The sequence below is a fragment of the Ylistrum balloti genome, unplaced genomic scaffold (genome assembly GCF_031769215.1).
Source record: "Ylistrum balloti isolate Yb309-2 unplaced genomic scaffold, AGI_CSIRO_Ybal_v1 Utg371068, whole genome shotgun sequence".
NCBI lineage: Eukaryota > Metazoa > Mollusca > Bivalvia > Pectinida > Pectinidae > Ylistrum > Ylistrum balloti.
The window spans coordinates 48,947-63,083 of NW_026782590.1; the positions used below are offsets into that span (position 1 = coordinate 48,947).

The 14,137-nt window shown below is 33.1% G+C and overlaps 2 protein-coding genes across 3 annotated transcripts; one reads left to right on the plus strand and one right to left on the minus strand.

Annotated features, from left to right (window-relative positions):
- Positions 1 to 206: 206 nt before the first annotated feature.
- Positions 207 to 5,058, minus strand: LOC132560483 (uncharacterized). 2 transcript variants are annotated; one of them, XM_060225147.1, is made up of 4 exons: positions 4,960 to 5,058; positions 4,128 to 4,217; positions 3,273 to 3,338; positions 207 to 1,754 (listed from the first exon to the last, which is right to left on the minus strand). In XM_060225147.1, exons 2-4 carry the CDS (start codon positions 4,211 to 4,213, stop codon positions 944 to 946), a joined length of 963 nt encoding a protein of 320 aa, XP_060081130.1. In that variant the 5' UTR covers positions 4,214 to 4,217; positions 4,960 to 5,058; the 3' UTR covers positions 207 to 943. The 2 variants fall into 2 exon arrangements, with proteins under 2 accessions (XP_060081130.1, XP_060081131.1); XM_060225148.1 differs by lacking the exon at positions 4,960 to 5,058 and adding an exon at positions 4,685 to 4,953.
- A 316-nt stretch (positions 5,059 to 5,374) lies between these two features.
- LOC132560485 (protein TonB-like) lies at positions 5,375 to 12,939 on the plus strand (the record flags this gene model as incomplete). Its single annotated transcript, XM_060225150.1, has 4 exons — positions 5,375 to 5,536; positions 9,976 to 10,134; positions 10,591 to 10,657; positions 12,782 to 12,939. Coding segments are annotated over exons 1-4 (546 nt in total), but the record flags the coding sequence as incomplete, so codon positions are not given.
- Between the last annotated feature and the right edge of the window lie 1,198 nt (positions 12,940 to 14,137).

The window sequence follows — 14,137 nt, forward strand, 5'->3', positions numbered from 1 at the left end:
TCAAGCTGGCAATTCACAGGACAATAAACTGTGCAAATGATCAAATGTAAGAAGAGATTTGAACCAATTTGGTTTACAGCAACAATGAGTGAAAGAGTATTTTGCATCTAAAAGACAAATCAAATGAAATAATGACCTCTTGATACTTCTCATCAATTCTACCTTGAAGGTCTTCCACTCTAATTCATAAGGTAGTCAACTCAAAATTCTCAAAAACAAAATGAACATTTTATTCACACTAAGAATTTGCTATAAATTCAAAATGTTGTACATGACATTTGGATGGTAATTAAGATTTGTAACTTGTATAACCCACCTTCCCTCCATTTGTTTTCATGTACAAAACGTGTATTACTACATGCATAACATTTAATTAAATAGAAAATACCATATTACATAAAATTCTTATTTGTTCCATCTCTATTCAAGCAATGCAAAATATCAATACAAGGCTAAACGGATGAGAACAAAACTTCAGAAATCAAGATTGAATGCAACAATAGGGCAATCATACACGAGCATGGGCTAATTAACACTGGCCTAAAAGCAGGATGTCACGTTAGTAAATAAGCTTTCAGATTTATCACAATAAATTCTTCTAACTATAATCCAAATATACAATTGCCAAGATGTTACGTGTTTAATCAAGTTTAATTACATTTTATCTTTAAAATTGCTCTGCACAATTTGTGCAAAATGGTTGAAATTTCCGTGACAAAAACTTTGTTTAAATTTACAATATCACTGAAATCATTGACATCAAACTACTACAAAATATCAGGTTTCAACTCCGTTGGAGAACAGATCAGAGGAAAAGAAAAAAAAATTAATACTCATATTTACATATTAAAAAAGTGAATTATTTGAACAATATGTTTAACAAAGGTGATAAGCAACAAGACTTCAACCAAATAGCACTGAACACAAATAAGGTGAACTCTATTCACGTGTACATCATTTCAGCCATGCTTGACATCTTTTTAGGGATGTAAACAAAATCTTCAAAATAGCCTGCTAATTCATTTACAGTCATATCATCAAGTCTTGCTTCCTGTGAACATGATCTCTCTAAGACTTGATCTTGACTAGCCTTGCTGACCACAGATTCCACTGACCTGCCAGGGGCAGATCTGGTCTTAGAATGGCGTGCGGTCTTGGCTTTCGGACTACAGGAAGAACCAGGAGAGTTACTATTGGAATCAATGTCACGAGAATGTTTTCTACCACCTGATGTATTTTGTCGATGATCAACACCAAATAAAGCAATAGACTCATTTGTCTCTGTTTTCTTAGAAGAGATACACATACTAGAAAAATCACTAAGAACCCTTTTTGTACCTGATCCAAATACAGAGCTGTCAGAAAAATTGTTGTTAGAATGAGAAAGTTTCATAACATTTAACCCAGTTGGATCACTCTTTCTATCCTTCTTAATCAGTTTGAGTCTAGCTGACCTAATGATATGCTTTCTGTCTTTCTCTGAGTGATGCAGTTTAAGTCTTGCCTCTCGAATTAAACGACGAGGTGATCCTGAGATGTTGGCATAGTTGTACTTGTTTCGGTTTTCCAAATCACCATGATTTGATGAGCAACGACAATGTTTAGAATTACACTCCTCCTTTTTCAAGGTCATCTTCTGCATGGAAAAAATTACTTCTTGAGGGTATGGCTCCATCCTGCTGCTGCTTTTCTTGTACTTTTGATGGCTTTTATCGCTACTCTTGGTTGACCCTTTCTGCTGACCACCACTGTCCCTATAAAGCATTCAATGTTTCAGAAATGATTTAAACCAGTGTTGCGAGTTGAAATCACCTGTATCATGTAATACTTCATACTATACATATCCTGAAAACAAAGCTAAGGTACCTTTGAGAATGATATGCCAGAATTATGGTCTGTTTCATACATGTCCAAATTAAGATGTCTAATAGGAAATAAATTTTAAAAACTGGCGACAGTGTTTTGGCCACAATTTTGGTTTTCGTTAAATTATGTTAAATCATAATCCAAATAGCATTACCATTGATATGGTGTCGCTCAAATACCTGTACCTGTTATGTATGAGTGCAAAATTCAATGAGGTAACTGGTCATGTGGTACATGTGACACCAAAGTGTTAGTTTGACTAACCACATCTAATATGTAACAGTAGTACAGAAGGCAGAAACTTCTCATATGACCCAGTTTTTTCACAATATCCTTGACCAAGTGAAATTAAATCGATAAAAAATCCACCTGGTAGGATTGTAAGTTGGTGAACATGTTTGTGGTTAGAACAGCTGATACTGCATGGAATTCAGAAGTCTGTGGTTATTTCTATGAGATAATTCTTTTATTCTACATGAAATATCATAATGCATGTACAATTTGTATTATGTTAAAGACGTTTTTATGATCCCCTTTCCCCATTCCAGTGATGGTATGAAATAATCACAAAATAAAAGTCATAAAGAAACTCTAATCTGTTTACTAAGCTTTGTTAAAATGGTTGGCAGCGCTCATGATAAAGACAAGGTTATTTTATTTATCAGTTACGATAAAGTAGAATACTTTTCACCTTTTGAGCATTTCTATCCCTTGTTAATATAACATATATATAATTAAGATGAAGCAACTAAAGTTAACGTTCGATGTACTGTCTAATTAAAAAGTACAAATTATATTTTGATAAGGAGCATTATCACATCAGTACATTTCAATAAAAGATGTTTGAAATATTTTTGTTTAAAAATGATCTAAAAAATACCAGTAATATAAAAGTTTATTGTATGGTATATGCTTCTTGAAAAAACTAGAAAATGTCTGTAAGACATGAATGCCCCCGCCCCCCCCATGTGAAATAATAGTGAAAGGTCCGAAAGAGATGATTTTGTTAATTTGTATGCAACTATGTACAACTTAAGTTTCATACTTAAATTGACAAGTTGATTTCACGTACATGAATTTGGAATTTTGTTCTCTGGAAAAAATGAGGGAGTATATTAGTTCCTTATGCCTTAAAACCCACAAGTACCATATTATGTAGAAATAAGATGATGTTCCTCTTTTTTGAGTTATCTCCCCCTGGTGGCCATCTTTTTTTAGAATGCCGAGAAATTCAACACTGCATGAGGTCTTTCCATACTTGATATTTGTATGAAGTTTCATGAAAATTGCTTTCCGAATGAAGTTGTTAGGTGGTATATACTGATTTGGGACATGGGCAACACTATATGCCCCCGGCCATAAATGGCGGGGGCATAAAAATCAAATATTTCCTACAATTAACTTACCTTAACCAAAGCTCTTGGACAACAAGGACACTTTCACTAATTGCAATGTCAGGAGAATCTTTAGGGCTGAAATAGCAACCATTTGGTGTTTTATCAAGTGCCTTTTGTGAAGTAAATGCTATTATTCATGTAATTAATTATATAAACTAAATACATCACAAGATTTTGGGGGCAAATGACCTCTGGACCTAAAATTAAATTGGCCCATTTCAGGTTGCATCATATTGTGGTATGTACTCCAAAACTGAGGCACTATAGCCTGGATGTGAAAATACTACTCCAGCAAAAGAAATAGCAGTGGAATATGTATCTGGAAAGGAAAATAAATATCGCAATTCATAATAATGTTAAATAAGTTCAAATAACAGTTGACTTAAATGTTCACCTGCCATTGCATCTAACCTGATAAGGGATGTCATCAGATGCCGGCTCATGTCGGCTATCGCCATATCAAAGACTTCATGATCATATCTATGATCCCAATAGTCCAGTGATTTTAAAAACAAACATCTGATTCCTGAACTGTTGATTTCACTGTCATTACTTACATCTCTTCAGGATGTAATGTTCCAAATATTTCATTATTTACATTAGATAATTACCTAGATCAAGACAAATTTACAGGACTTGCACTTTCACAAGCATCTCTTTTGCCCTTGTTTTATGAATGTGAGTTAGAATTCAATGAGATTTTAGTAAGCAAAGGGTATATTGTAAAGTTTAATGTAAAAATTATGATGAAAAGGCAGCAAAAAGTTGAAAGTTGAAATGTCCAACTAGACTGAAAAACTAATCTTGATAAATCAAAGATATTTCTCTAAAAAAAACAATCTAGATTAAGATATAAAGTCTTACTTTTCTGGCTGAACCCGTAACCTTTTGAAAGCAGTGGGAAGCTTGATTGTGTTTTCTTCTCTCTTGAAGCTATCGTCATCTCCCATTTTACTAATAGAAGCAACATTGCAATAATTGATTTCAAAATATTTCCGAATATAAACACAAAAAAAGTTAAAACAAACCTTCAAACTACATACCAAGTAATTCAAGTATATGATTTATACTTCTGAAATTATCTTTATTACAAATGTATGTAGAAATTACATTATGTCAAAAAACAATTCGATATAATCATACAAGTTCAAGAAAGCAGAAAATGTATTACTAGGTCAAAAACATGTATTATTTATTATGATGTTAACATATATATCTGATTAAATAGAACATTTAATTGTAATGACATATTAAAAATATTTTTCCTTTTTTGTTTTGCTTCCTTGCGAAGCGTTTAAACCTACATATACGTGTCACTGTTGGATGCGTTTGATTCCCGTGGATTTTCATTGACAAAGTCCTAGACTGAAACCAGCATTCAGTGTTTTAAAAATGCTGTTGAAATAAACATGTTTTAATACCTTCTGCAACGTCCTGCTTTAGTCCACAGGTCTTTAAAATCCGTAAGAAAAGCCAATCTCCCACGAAAAGATCAACTAATTGATTTGTGTATGACATCACATAAGCTTCGTTGCTAAATGAATCAGACAACATTCGAAACATTCGATATGGTGTTAAAAATAGAATCGTTTCATCAGGTTGTTTATAAACATGTTGCTTAATCACTTCCTGTCGTGGGTTTCCAAGACATGGAAATAAAAGCATATATCGGCGATTATCATATTTACAAACACACCTTCTCCACGGTAGCAAAATTAAATGTGCAAGTTTCACATAATTTGTCTTGTATTGCACCAAAACTGCTTCGTAAATTTTCTACGCGAGTCTATACATCGCGTCGCCATATTGTCTTGTGAATGACGTCATCGTGTTTGTTAAAGTCGTTATTTGTAAAGACTTTATTTTAATAGAATTATATGTTAACTTCCCTGCTGTTACCATTATTTAATGAAAGTTGAGTTTGATATTCATTTTGGATGCTTTCTCTTATTTTCTAAAATATCAATACACACATTTTGATGACGTAGAAAGCACGCGACGTCAGCATGAGCTCCATACGTCGTATAATGAAGGGGATGCATACACAGAGTTAAAGATACCATATTTTAGCGCATTTATCACACAACAGACTGTTTGAAAAGCTGTAAGCAATGGAGCTGACAGAGGTGGTATCCCCGCACGTGGCAGTACCTGTATTTGGTGTCCTGCTGTGTGCATTTCTCGTTTTTGCCTTTGGTTTTAAATCACCTGCCCAGCCACCGAGCTTCAATTTTGATGAGGATAGCAAGAAAAAGAAGCCAAAGAAAGCCAAGGTATCAGGTTGATTTAATGTCAGCAGACACATAAATTCGAACGTAATGACACACTATATGTGTCATACCTTCTATAAGTATGCTTTCTGAATGCATTTTCGTATCAAAAGAAATTTCAACGGAAAATGAAGAAATTGTAACCAATGTCGATTATGGGGTGCCAATGATGATACAGATTAGATATGAACGCAAACAAAAAAGTTATGCTTTATGGTAAACACAGGTACTTGCGTTCTGGAATATTAACAGTTTGAGGATGAAAATCTCATTCTTCTGATGAACTTGTTTATTTTTTATAAACTTGTGGATGTTCCAGAACCCAGACACCTAAAGACGGAAAATTTTTGTCTCTGAAATGATAATTTATTGTCAGTATTCACATTTATTATGCTATTTGCTTTGCTCGTTTTAGAGACATAATGGGTCTGTTCATAAGTGGTAGAAACAAATCCACCATGGATTCAGTGAATTAAACAATTATTCCTGCAGCATACCCACAAATTGTGGGTTCATTTCAATACAAAACAAGTTTACTTATCTCACTAACCTTATCAGACCTTATTTTTAAGCGATTCTATTTTGTCATTTTCCTCTCTCCACTTTGACGTATAATTTCAAATGCGCCGCAATTATCAATGATACTAATAGCAGTATAAGTCAAAGCTGAGAGAGAAAAAACACACACTTGTGATTGGCTTAAAAATTGCAAACTGTAAGGTCTGAAAAGTTTAGTGAGGAAAATAAATTATTTTCGCTTTGAAATGACCACACATTTTCTGTGACGTTGCTTAAATAATCGTTTAACTCACTGTATCCATGTTGGATGTGTTTCTAGCACTTTTATGAACATGTCTGTTCTGTCTCTAAAATGAACATGGTCAATAAAAATATACCTATCAGTAACAGCATAATAGATGTGAATAATGACATTGAATTATTATTTTGGAGACAGAAAGTTTTGGTTTAAGACACCTGTGGCCATGAAAGGCAGGGGCATATTACATAGTGTTGCCCAAGTTGACATTTATTCCATCATAATTGGTGTTGGTAAAATTTTCTTCTTGATCCTTGATGGATAAAGAGATTGAACTTCAATTATGCATAAGATAAATTCAAATGGAGGTTAGATTTTGTTTTGGGCAGCATCTTGTATAATGATTAACTGCCCTTAAATTGAAAAAAAAATATTAAGCTATAGCTTATAAGATCATAGGAAGATGGGGTGACTATGCCAAGTTAGACTATAGCTTATAAGAAAGTAGGAAGATAAGGTAACTGCCAATTTAGACAATGGCTTATAAGATAATAGGAAGATAAGGTGACTATGCCAAGTTAGGCTATAGCTTATAAGTAAATAGGAAGAAAAGGTGATTGTGCTAAGTTAGGCTATAGCTTATAAGTAAATAGAAAGATAAGGTGATTGTGCTAAGTTAAGCTACAGGTTAAAAGAAGATAGGATGAGAAGATGACTGTGTTAGACTTTATTTAAACAGGAGGAAGAGGTGACCAGATCCATTTAGACAATAATTGATAGAAAACAGGAGAAAGTACATATCTATTGTAAGTTAGGCATTTAAAGAAAAGAAGTTGACAGTGCATGGTGAGAAAACAGGAAGAAAGGGTGGCAGTGTCCAATTTGGCAATAAGAAAATAGGAGAAGGAGAATGTGTACATTTAGGTACAGAATACCATTTCCCAAATTTTAATGTCCCATTACTGACAGACATGATGGATCCGCAAAATTTGAATGAGACCCTCAGGAAAGTCATGAGTCCAGCACTCAAATATCTGAGTCCCTAAAATCATCAAAATAGAGTTGAATCATGTAAGAAAAAAGAGGAAAAGGTGAATGCTCAGATAGCTACATTAAAGCAATAAAAAACAGAAGGAGGTGACTGTACCAAGTTATTCAATAAGAAAACTGGAAGAAAGGATGACAGTGTTGAGTTTGGCAATAAGAAAAGAGGAGATGGTGACTGTGTCCAGTTAGGCAATAATCACTTTACATGAAAGAAAAGAGAAGATGACTGTCAAGATAGGCAAATAGAACAGAAGCTGGAAGGAGAAGGTGACTGTCCATTTTAGGCAGTTTATGATTATTATAAGAATCAAAAGGAGAAGGTGACTTTGCTCATTTAAACAATAATATCTAATATAAGAAAGCAGGAGATAAAGTTACTGCAAAGTAAGGCTGTGAAAAAACATGATTATAGATAACTACCAGTACCCAATAAAGCAATGAGAAAACAGATGTGCCCAAGTCACTGAAGAATTATGCAGGCTTTAGAAAACATTATGAAGTTTCCTTCATTGAATTAACAAGACAAATATGTTAGGTAATTTTAAGGAGTTTTTGATGCATTTCAGCTTATTACCATCTGAAGTAAATACTGACGTGATTTTTAGAACACATTTTTGAGTCTTGAAGTTGTCTTTTTCCTATGGAACTCCCATTCATTCTTAGATGTTGATCCCACAGTACATCATTTTTAGTACATTGCATAGAGACTCATGAAATCAGTAAAAATCCTTCAAACCAAGTGGTACAGCAATTTCCTGCTTCAATCATACACAATATTTAGTCTTACCTCACCCCTGTTCAAAAAGTATTTTGAAAAAGCTTATTTTCTGAGATTTACTTGATTTTAGATTGCATTTGGGAGATTCCATTTGCAGATTCGTAATTACTTCTTGATGTGAGAGAGGGACACTGCCTACTATTTGTACATGGATGCAATAATGTACCATATAATGTACGATTATGAAAAGGTTTACTACAGTTGTGTTAGTCGTACACCTCAAAGTGAGAGGTATATAGCACAATATGTCCCTCTGTCCCTTCCTGCTGTGTCCCGTCAAATTCTTGATCAGTTTCATATTTTTAGCACCTCTCAAGAGAACAGATTTGGTTCATATTTACTCTATAGTTTCATAACATCAAATTCTACACCTAATCATATTAAGAAGGTCATCAATTAAGATTAAAGGGTAAAAGGACACATTTTGCAACTTTTTGCAAATTCATCAAAACTATGATTTATGTTTTACAGACATTTTCTTGTTAAAAATTTGTCAGCTAGTAATATTCTACAATGATATACAATATAATTATGAATTGGTGTATTTGTGATAGATGTCATCACTATCATGTACTGTTAGATTTTACAGATCAGGAAGACACTGTTTAAAATTTATGATATGTCTATGGAGGTCATCACTTGAAATTCTGTGAGCAGAGCTAACAGGTTGACGATATGGCCTATAATACACACACCACAGAACCTACATAGGCTGTTGATACACACTTAATCAGAAACATTGGCAGCTGTTAGATAAGACTTAAATATACCTACTAGGTAAATCGGCACAAAGTATTGATTTTTTCTAGAGTGCCATTCATGTTATTGGCAAGTCTGTTTCTAATGTACAGTAAAGTTTTTAAATGTAGTGTTACACCAATATACAACGTCATGTACTTTCTAAAGCTGCTTGGTCTAACACAGCTGTTGTAGAGTCACTGTAACCACCACATAAATGTCTCCAGTGTGGGAGAATGATTAAATACTTAATTTTGTTGAACTATTTAATAGACATATTGATTTAAATTTTGATAATGTAATTTTTAAACTGTCCCTTATTTTTGGTAAATTAGGTACATGTATTATGCAGTTGTTACCAAGTAGGATCAGGTAATTGTATTAGAGAATGTCATGCTCCTTATTGGATTGAATTAACTGTTGGAAAAATAGAAAATGTTTATGAAATTAACTTCTAACTTTAATGTTAGATATGGTTTAAAGAATGACATAATAAAACAGGGAAGGATTGAAGACTGTCATGACTGAATCAGTGTATATTGTTCTTATTTACGGGAATCTCGAACTGACCAGCATAATGAAGAATGACAATTCCAATAGTGTTAAAATAGCATATTGAGCATGAACACATATCACAAAAAATCCTGTTTAATGCAAAGCAAACAAATGTGAAATTGTACAAGTTACAAGATAAGCGATTATTTTAGGAATTAACTATCCTACTTTTTGTTAAATTAGAAAATAAATGGGTTTTTTTTTCATTTTAAAATATTTAAAATCATCATAATTTTTCCTTGATTGTTGAAAAAGTGTGGCAGTTACATGACTTTTAAGTCGTTAAATTACATGTATATTGTTAAGCTTTAGATTTAAGTGCTTTCTAAACACCTCTTGTATACTACAGTGAAGTCTAATCACCAACGAATTGCATTAATTGTAATATTTAGAATATGTCTATATATCTATATATGATCATGATGTCATTTATGAAGTAAAAGATGAAGAGAATGTTTATGTTTTGCAAGTGAGTTTCTGATTTTGATGTTAAATTTCAATTTGATGCGAAACTTTCATAGATATTTTTGACACTTGTGCTTAATGCATTGTTTTCGTGTCTTGTAGCAACAGAAAAGTCAAACTAATGGCCATGTCACGGCTGTGACCCAAGAAACCAGTGTGCCAACCAAACCCCAGCCATCGCCTAAACATGCTGATAAACCAGCCAAGTCCCCATCTCCTGGAAACAAAAGTGCAAAAAAGGCAGAAATTCAGACTAAAAAGGTAGGCAATGAAAAATAGTTTAAATTACCTGAGGTTGTAAATAACTTGCATCAGTATACATTGTACCTTGAAATGAAGACCTTTTATAAGAGTAATTTACTGGTTAACCTTAGTTAAGCTATCTTTCATCCTCCATCTTGAATCCTAATTAGGTCACTTGTATGACCTTTTTTGAAGATGTGACAGCTCTAATTTAAGTATGGTCAAATGTTGTAACTAGTCATAACCTATACTTTGACTTATAATCATTACATGTTGTAGGTGGGAGCATGATGATGCCTTTTTTGGGGTGGATGGTAAATGCTGTGGTTCGATGATGGATAATTGATGTAATTGTGCACTGGCATTTGATTTTTCAAGGGGGAAAGGTAGTTGGTCAGCATAGATAGAAGGGGCATAAAATATCATGGTTTGAAAATTGGAATTTATTATTGTATGTGTGCTCTTGTTTCCTAGGCAAAGAAAAACAAGGAAGAGGTAGCTGTTGTTCCTACTATAGCGTCTGCAAAAATAGAAGAAGATGGTATGTTGTTATAATTAGGCTAAAGGTAGCACAGTTACTGTTTCAGCCTATTGTCACAGCCCTTGGAAGTAGATGTTACTACCAATCCTAACTTTCTGATTGGTTAAAATTGTCCGAGTGACCCATGACCCCAGGTGGCGATATTGTGTTAAAAATAATGCCGCCATCTTTTAAAACAGTGTTATGCATGCATCAGTTGCAATGAGACAAGCAAGTGTTATAGAAACTTACCAAAAGTGACAGGCTAGGTGTTCATAACACTGTTCAGATTGAGATTTGCGACAGTCACAACCTAACATTTTTCTGGTTTAAAGTTGAGGTGAGATAAAGATAGTAGCTAGAACACACAGGGTTATGGGATCATTGATTTCTATTCTATTCTTGACAATTGATGCCAGTAAGAGTTTTAAAGACTCTTAAAAATTATCTTTTAAACTAATCAGTATAGTTAACGACATCATAGATCTATTTGATTATAATACACATTTATGCCAAGTTTCTTATTGATATTTGTATCATTGGTTGAGTAATGGAGAGTTAAATTTTTCTTGATTGCTGAAGGCACACATGTTCATTTTGTATCACTTCCAAGGGCAGCATCTTTAAACTATAAATCAGTGGTCAACAGATACTGAATAGACCCTTTATAATCTATTGTAAAGAAGTTTTCTTTAAACCGACCATGCATGGGACATGATTATTTGTTTGGCTTAGGGAGTGTTCAGTTTGTAGAAATAAAGGAAGTTGACCGGTCTAGACTTGGATATAATTGAACGGATTCTGTTCTGTACATTGCATTAACCATTCTGTAACTTTAAGCATTTACACTGCACATCTCCAACTGAATACAGCAAGAAAACTTTAAAAGTATTTTAGTTAAGTGAAAAAACAGGGATACTCGTATACTATATATGACTTTAATAATAATAATAATAATAATAATGAAGATAAACTTTATTTATTGAGGATATAAAACATGTTTAGCTAATGGCTAATTTTCCACATGGTCCTCTGATTAGTAAAATAATGTTAGTTAAAATCTACAAAGTTACATACATGAATCAAGTTTAAACTACAATCTACATATTAAACAACAATGGGATTTTAAACTATATCTTGGAAAAAAATTTCACAGACATTAATTAAAATTATCATAGAATGCACAATTACTCATGCAAAAATATTTCATCAATTAAATGGCAGGTGCCTAATATACATACATGCTAATATAGCAAACAGATAAAAATTGACATAGTTATATGCTAATATAGCATAGTCTAAAATTTAGGTCAATATGGTGGTAAAAAAGTTGAATAAGAATGTCAAATATATCACAAAGAGATCTAAGACATAGATATAAGGTGTTGAATAAGTTTTCTTTTAAAAGTGGAAAAACAGTGGACATTCTTAATATCATTGGGTAAAATATTCCTTTACTTGAAAGTAAATCTGTGCATTGTCTAGCCCAGCGAAAGTTATGTTACATACAGCTGACAAGAGGTGATAGATTTTGAGAAATATTGGTGCAGGAAGTAGAACTGCATATCCATTTAAAGTTACAAATAGATATAGGAAATGTTTATCATTAACATTTTAAGCTTTTCAGTAATGTCAGTACTTTTGAATTATATTTTCATGGTTATAAAAACTAATTGTCTGACCTTCTAGTGTTCTTAGCATCTTCAATATTGTAATACATAAATGAAACCTTACAATGTTTTAAATTTTGTTTTAAGCTGTGTCGCACTCGTGAGGCCCTAGGTGAAAATAATGACATGAGGTCCTGTTGAATAAAATCATGTCACATTTATTTAAATTTTATAACTAATGAATCATTTTGAATATAAAAAATAGAGGAAACTTTTAGATTGAATTAATGCTACTTGTTGAGGATGTTATTATGCAGCTCAATATACAGCTTTTGTGTACATGTGATCCTGCAGTGTTAAGTGTATGAGTAAAGGGAAATAACAAATGTAAAAATAATGATCGCATTTTGCGAAAGGACAAAGATAAATTTGAACAGCAGTGTACTTGTTTTAGGTAGCAAAATTAACTTAACATTGCCATTTGAATATTTTTATAATGATATGGCGGATTTGATATTATGATATGTGTTGTCAGGATGGACCACTCAAGTGTCCCGAAAGGACAGAAAGATGAAAAACAAGAAGGAAGATAAGAATGATTCTGGTTCAGGGGAGGAGTGTGAGATCAAAGTAACACAGGTTGAGGAAGCTCCCCAGGAACAGAGGTCAAAAGGGAAAAACAAGAAAAAGAAGGTAATTTAAAAGTTAATGTGTCTCTAGTTACAGTGGTAATTCTCACCTAAATGATGTGTGTACATCACTGTAACAGATAAAAGCAGTTTAGTTCACCATAACAAACATTATATATTCAAAGACTGAAAAGACTTCTATATTTTTTCTTGCAATTAACTTTCATATGCATTGCTCAATTGATATCAAGGAAATCTGTGCTATGTTTTTATGCTAAGAGCATTTTCAATGCTCTTCAGCATGTTGCTATCGCCCCTGAGGCTGAGTATCAGTACTTCGTTTTCATTGGTTCATAAATCGAAAGTTTACTCCTACTCCATCTGCCGGACATTACCGTAATCATTGGATTATCGCCCCTACAAGTTGCTGATCCTAGTCATTAAATGAAACAACCTTATCGACATTTTCTTCATTACCTGTACATCAAGAAAATGTTTTGTGTTGTGTATTAATGATAATCAGACATCGAAATTTGTAAATACAATGACAAAGACTCACGTTTATGGTGGTAAATTTTGCGAGGCGATGCCAATATGGCGGCTTGACTTTCTTTTCCGCGCGATGCATTGTGGGAGTCATATACATTTGTATATCTTTCTATTTTTCTTTTTTCGAAAATTTACTTCCCGTTTAATACTGTTGATAACTATTAAAAATACTTATATATGTAGTTGAAAATAAAAATGAAACTAAAATAAGAATGATTTAGAGTAGCATAAAATTTTGACGGAAACAGCCGGGGTGCTCTGTGCTGCTGGACCCTGAAAGAAGACGGCGGCTGAAAGAAGATGGCAGGTAATTCATGTAGGTAAGTATCACTATATATATATGTTAGCTGAATTTGAAGTCAATACTTATACTGAACTATCAATTGCATTTTTTGCAACAATTCATTTGGAATGAGCCTTCGCGTCTATTGAATTTAGGCTGCACTTTTTTTTCAAAATATTTTCAAGACTTTTCCCTTGAAGCAGTATGCATTTGAAAAATGTTATGTAAGCATCTAGCACATTTTTGTTGCTTCCGTAAAGTATTTCAGTATTTTGAAATGGATTTATTTTGGAATGATCGTTTCATAATGGTCTCATCGCAGTCACTTCTGTCAGTGGCCCAACAGATCGGAAATTAACCAGAAAAAAAACTTATCCGTAATATTGTACTGTACTACTTACGCTACCGTGAATAGATCTAGGAATCTGTC

Bases quoted from the DNA above. Each gene is read 5' to 3' on its own strand.
- LOC132560483 (XM_060225147.1), bottom strand. From the start codon at position 4,213: ATGGGAGATGACGATAGCTTCAAGAGAGAAGAAAACACAATCAAGCTT. The intron at 3,339-4,127 runs GTAAGACTTTAT...TTGCTATTTCAG, and splicing joins TTACGGGTTCAGCCAGAAAA to CCCTAAAGATTCTCCTGACA. The intron at 1,755-3,272 runs GTAAGTTAATTG...AATGCTTTATAG, and splicing joins GTCCAAGAGCTTTGGTTAAG to GGACAGTGGTGGTCAGCAGA.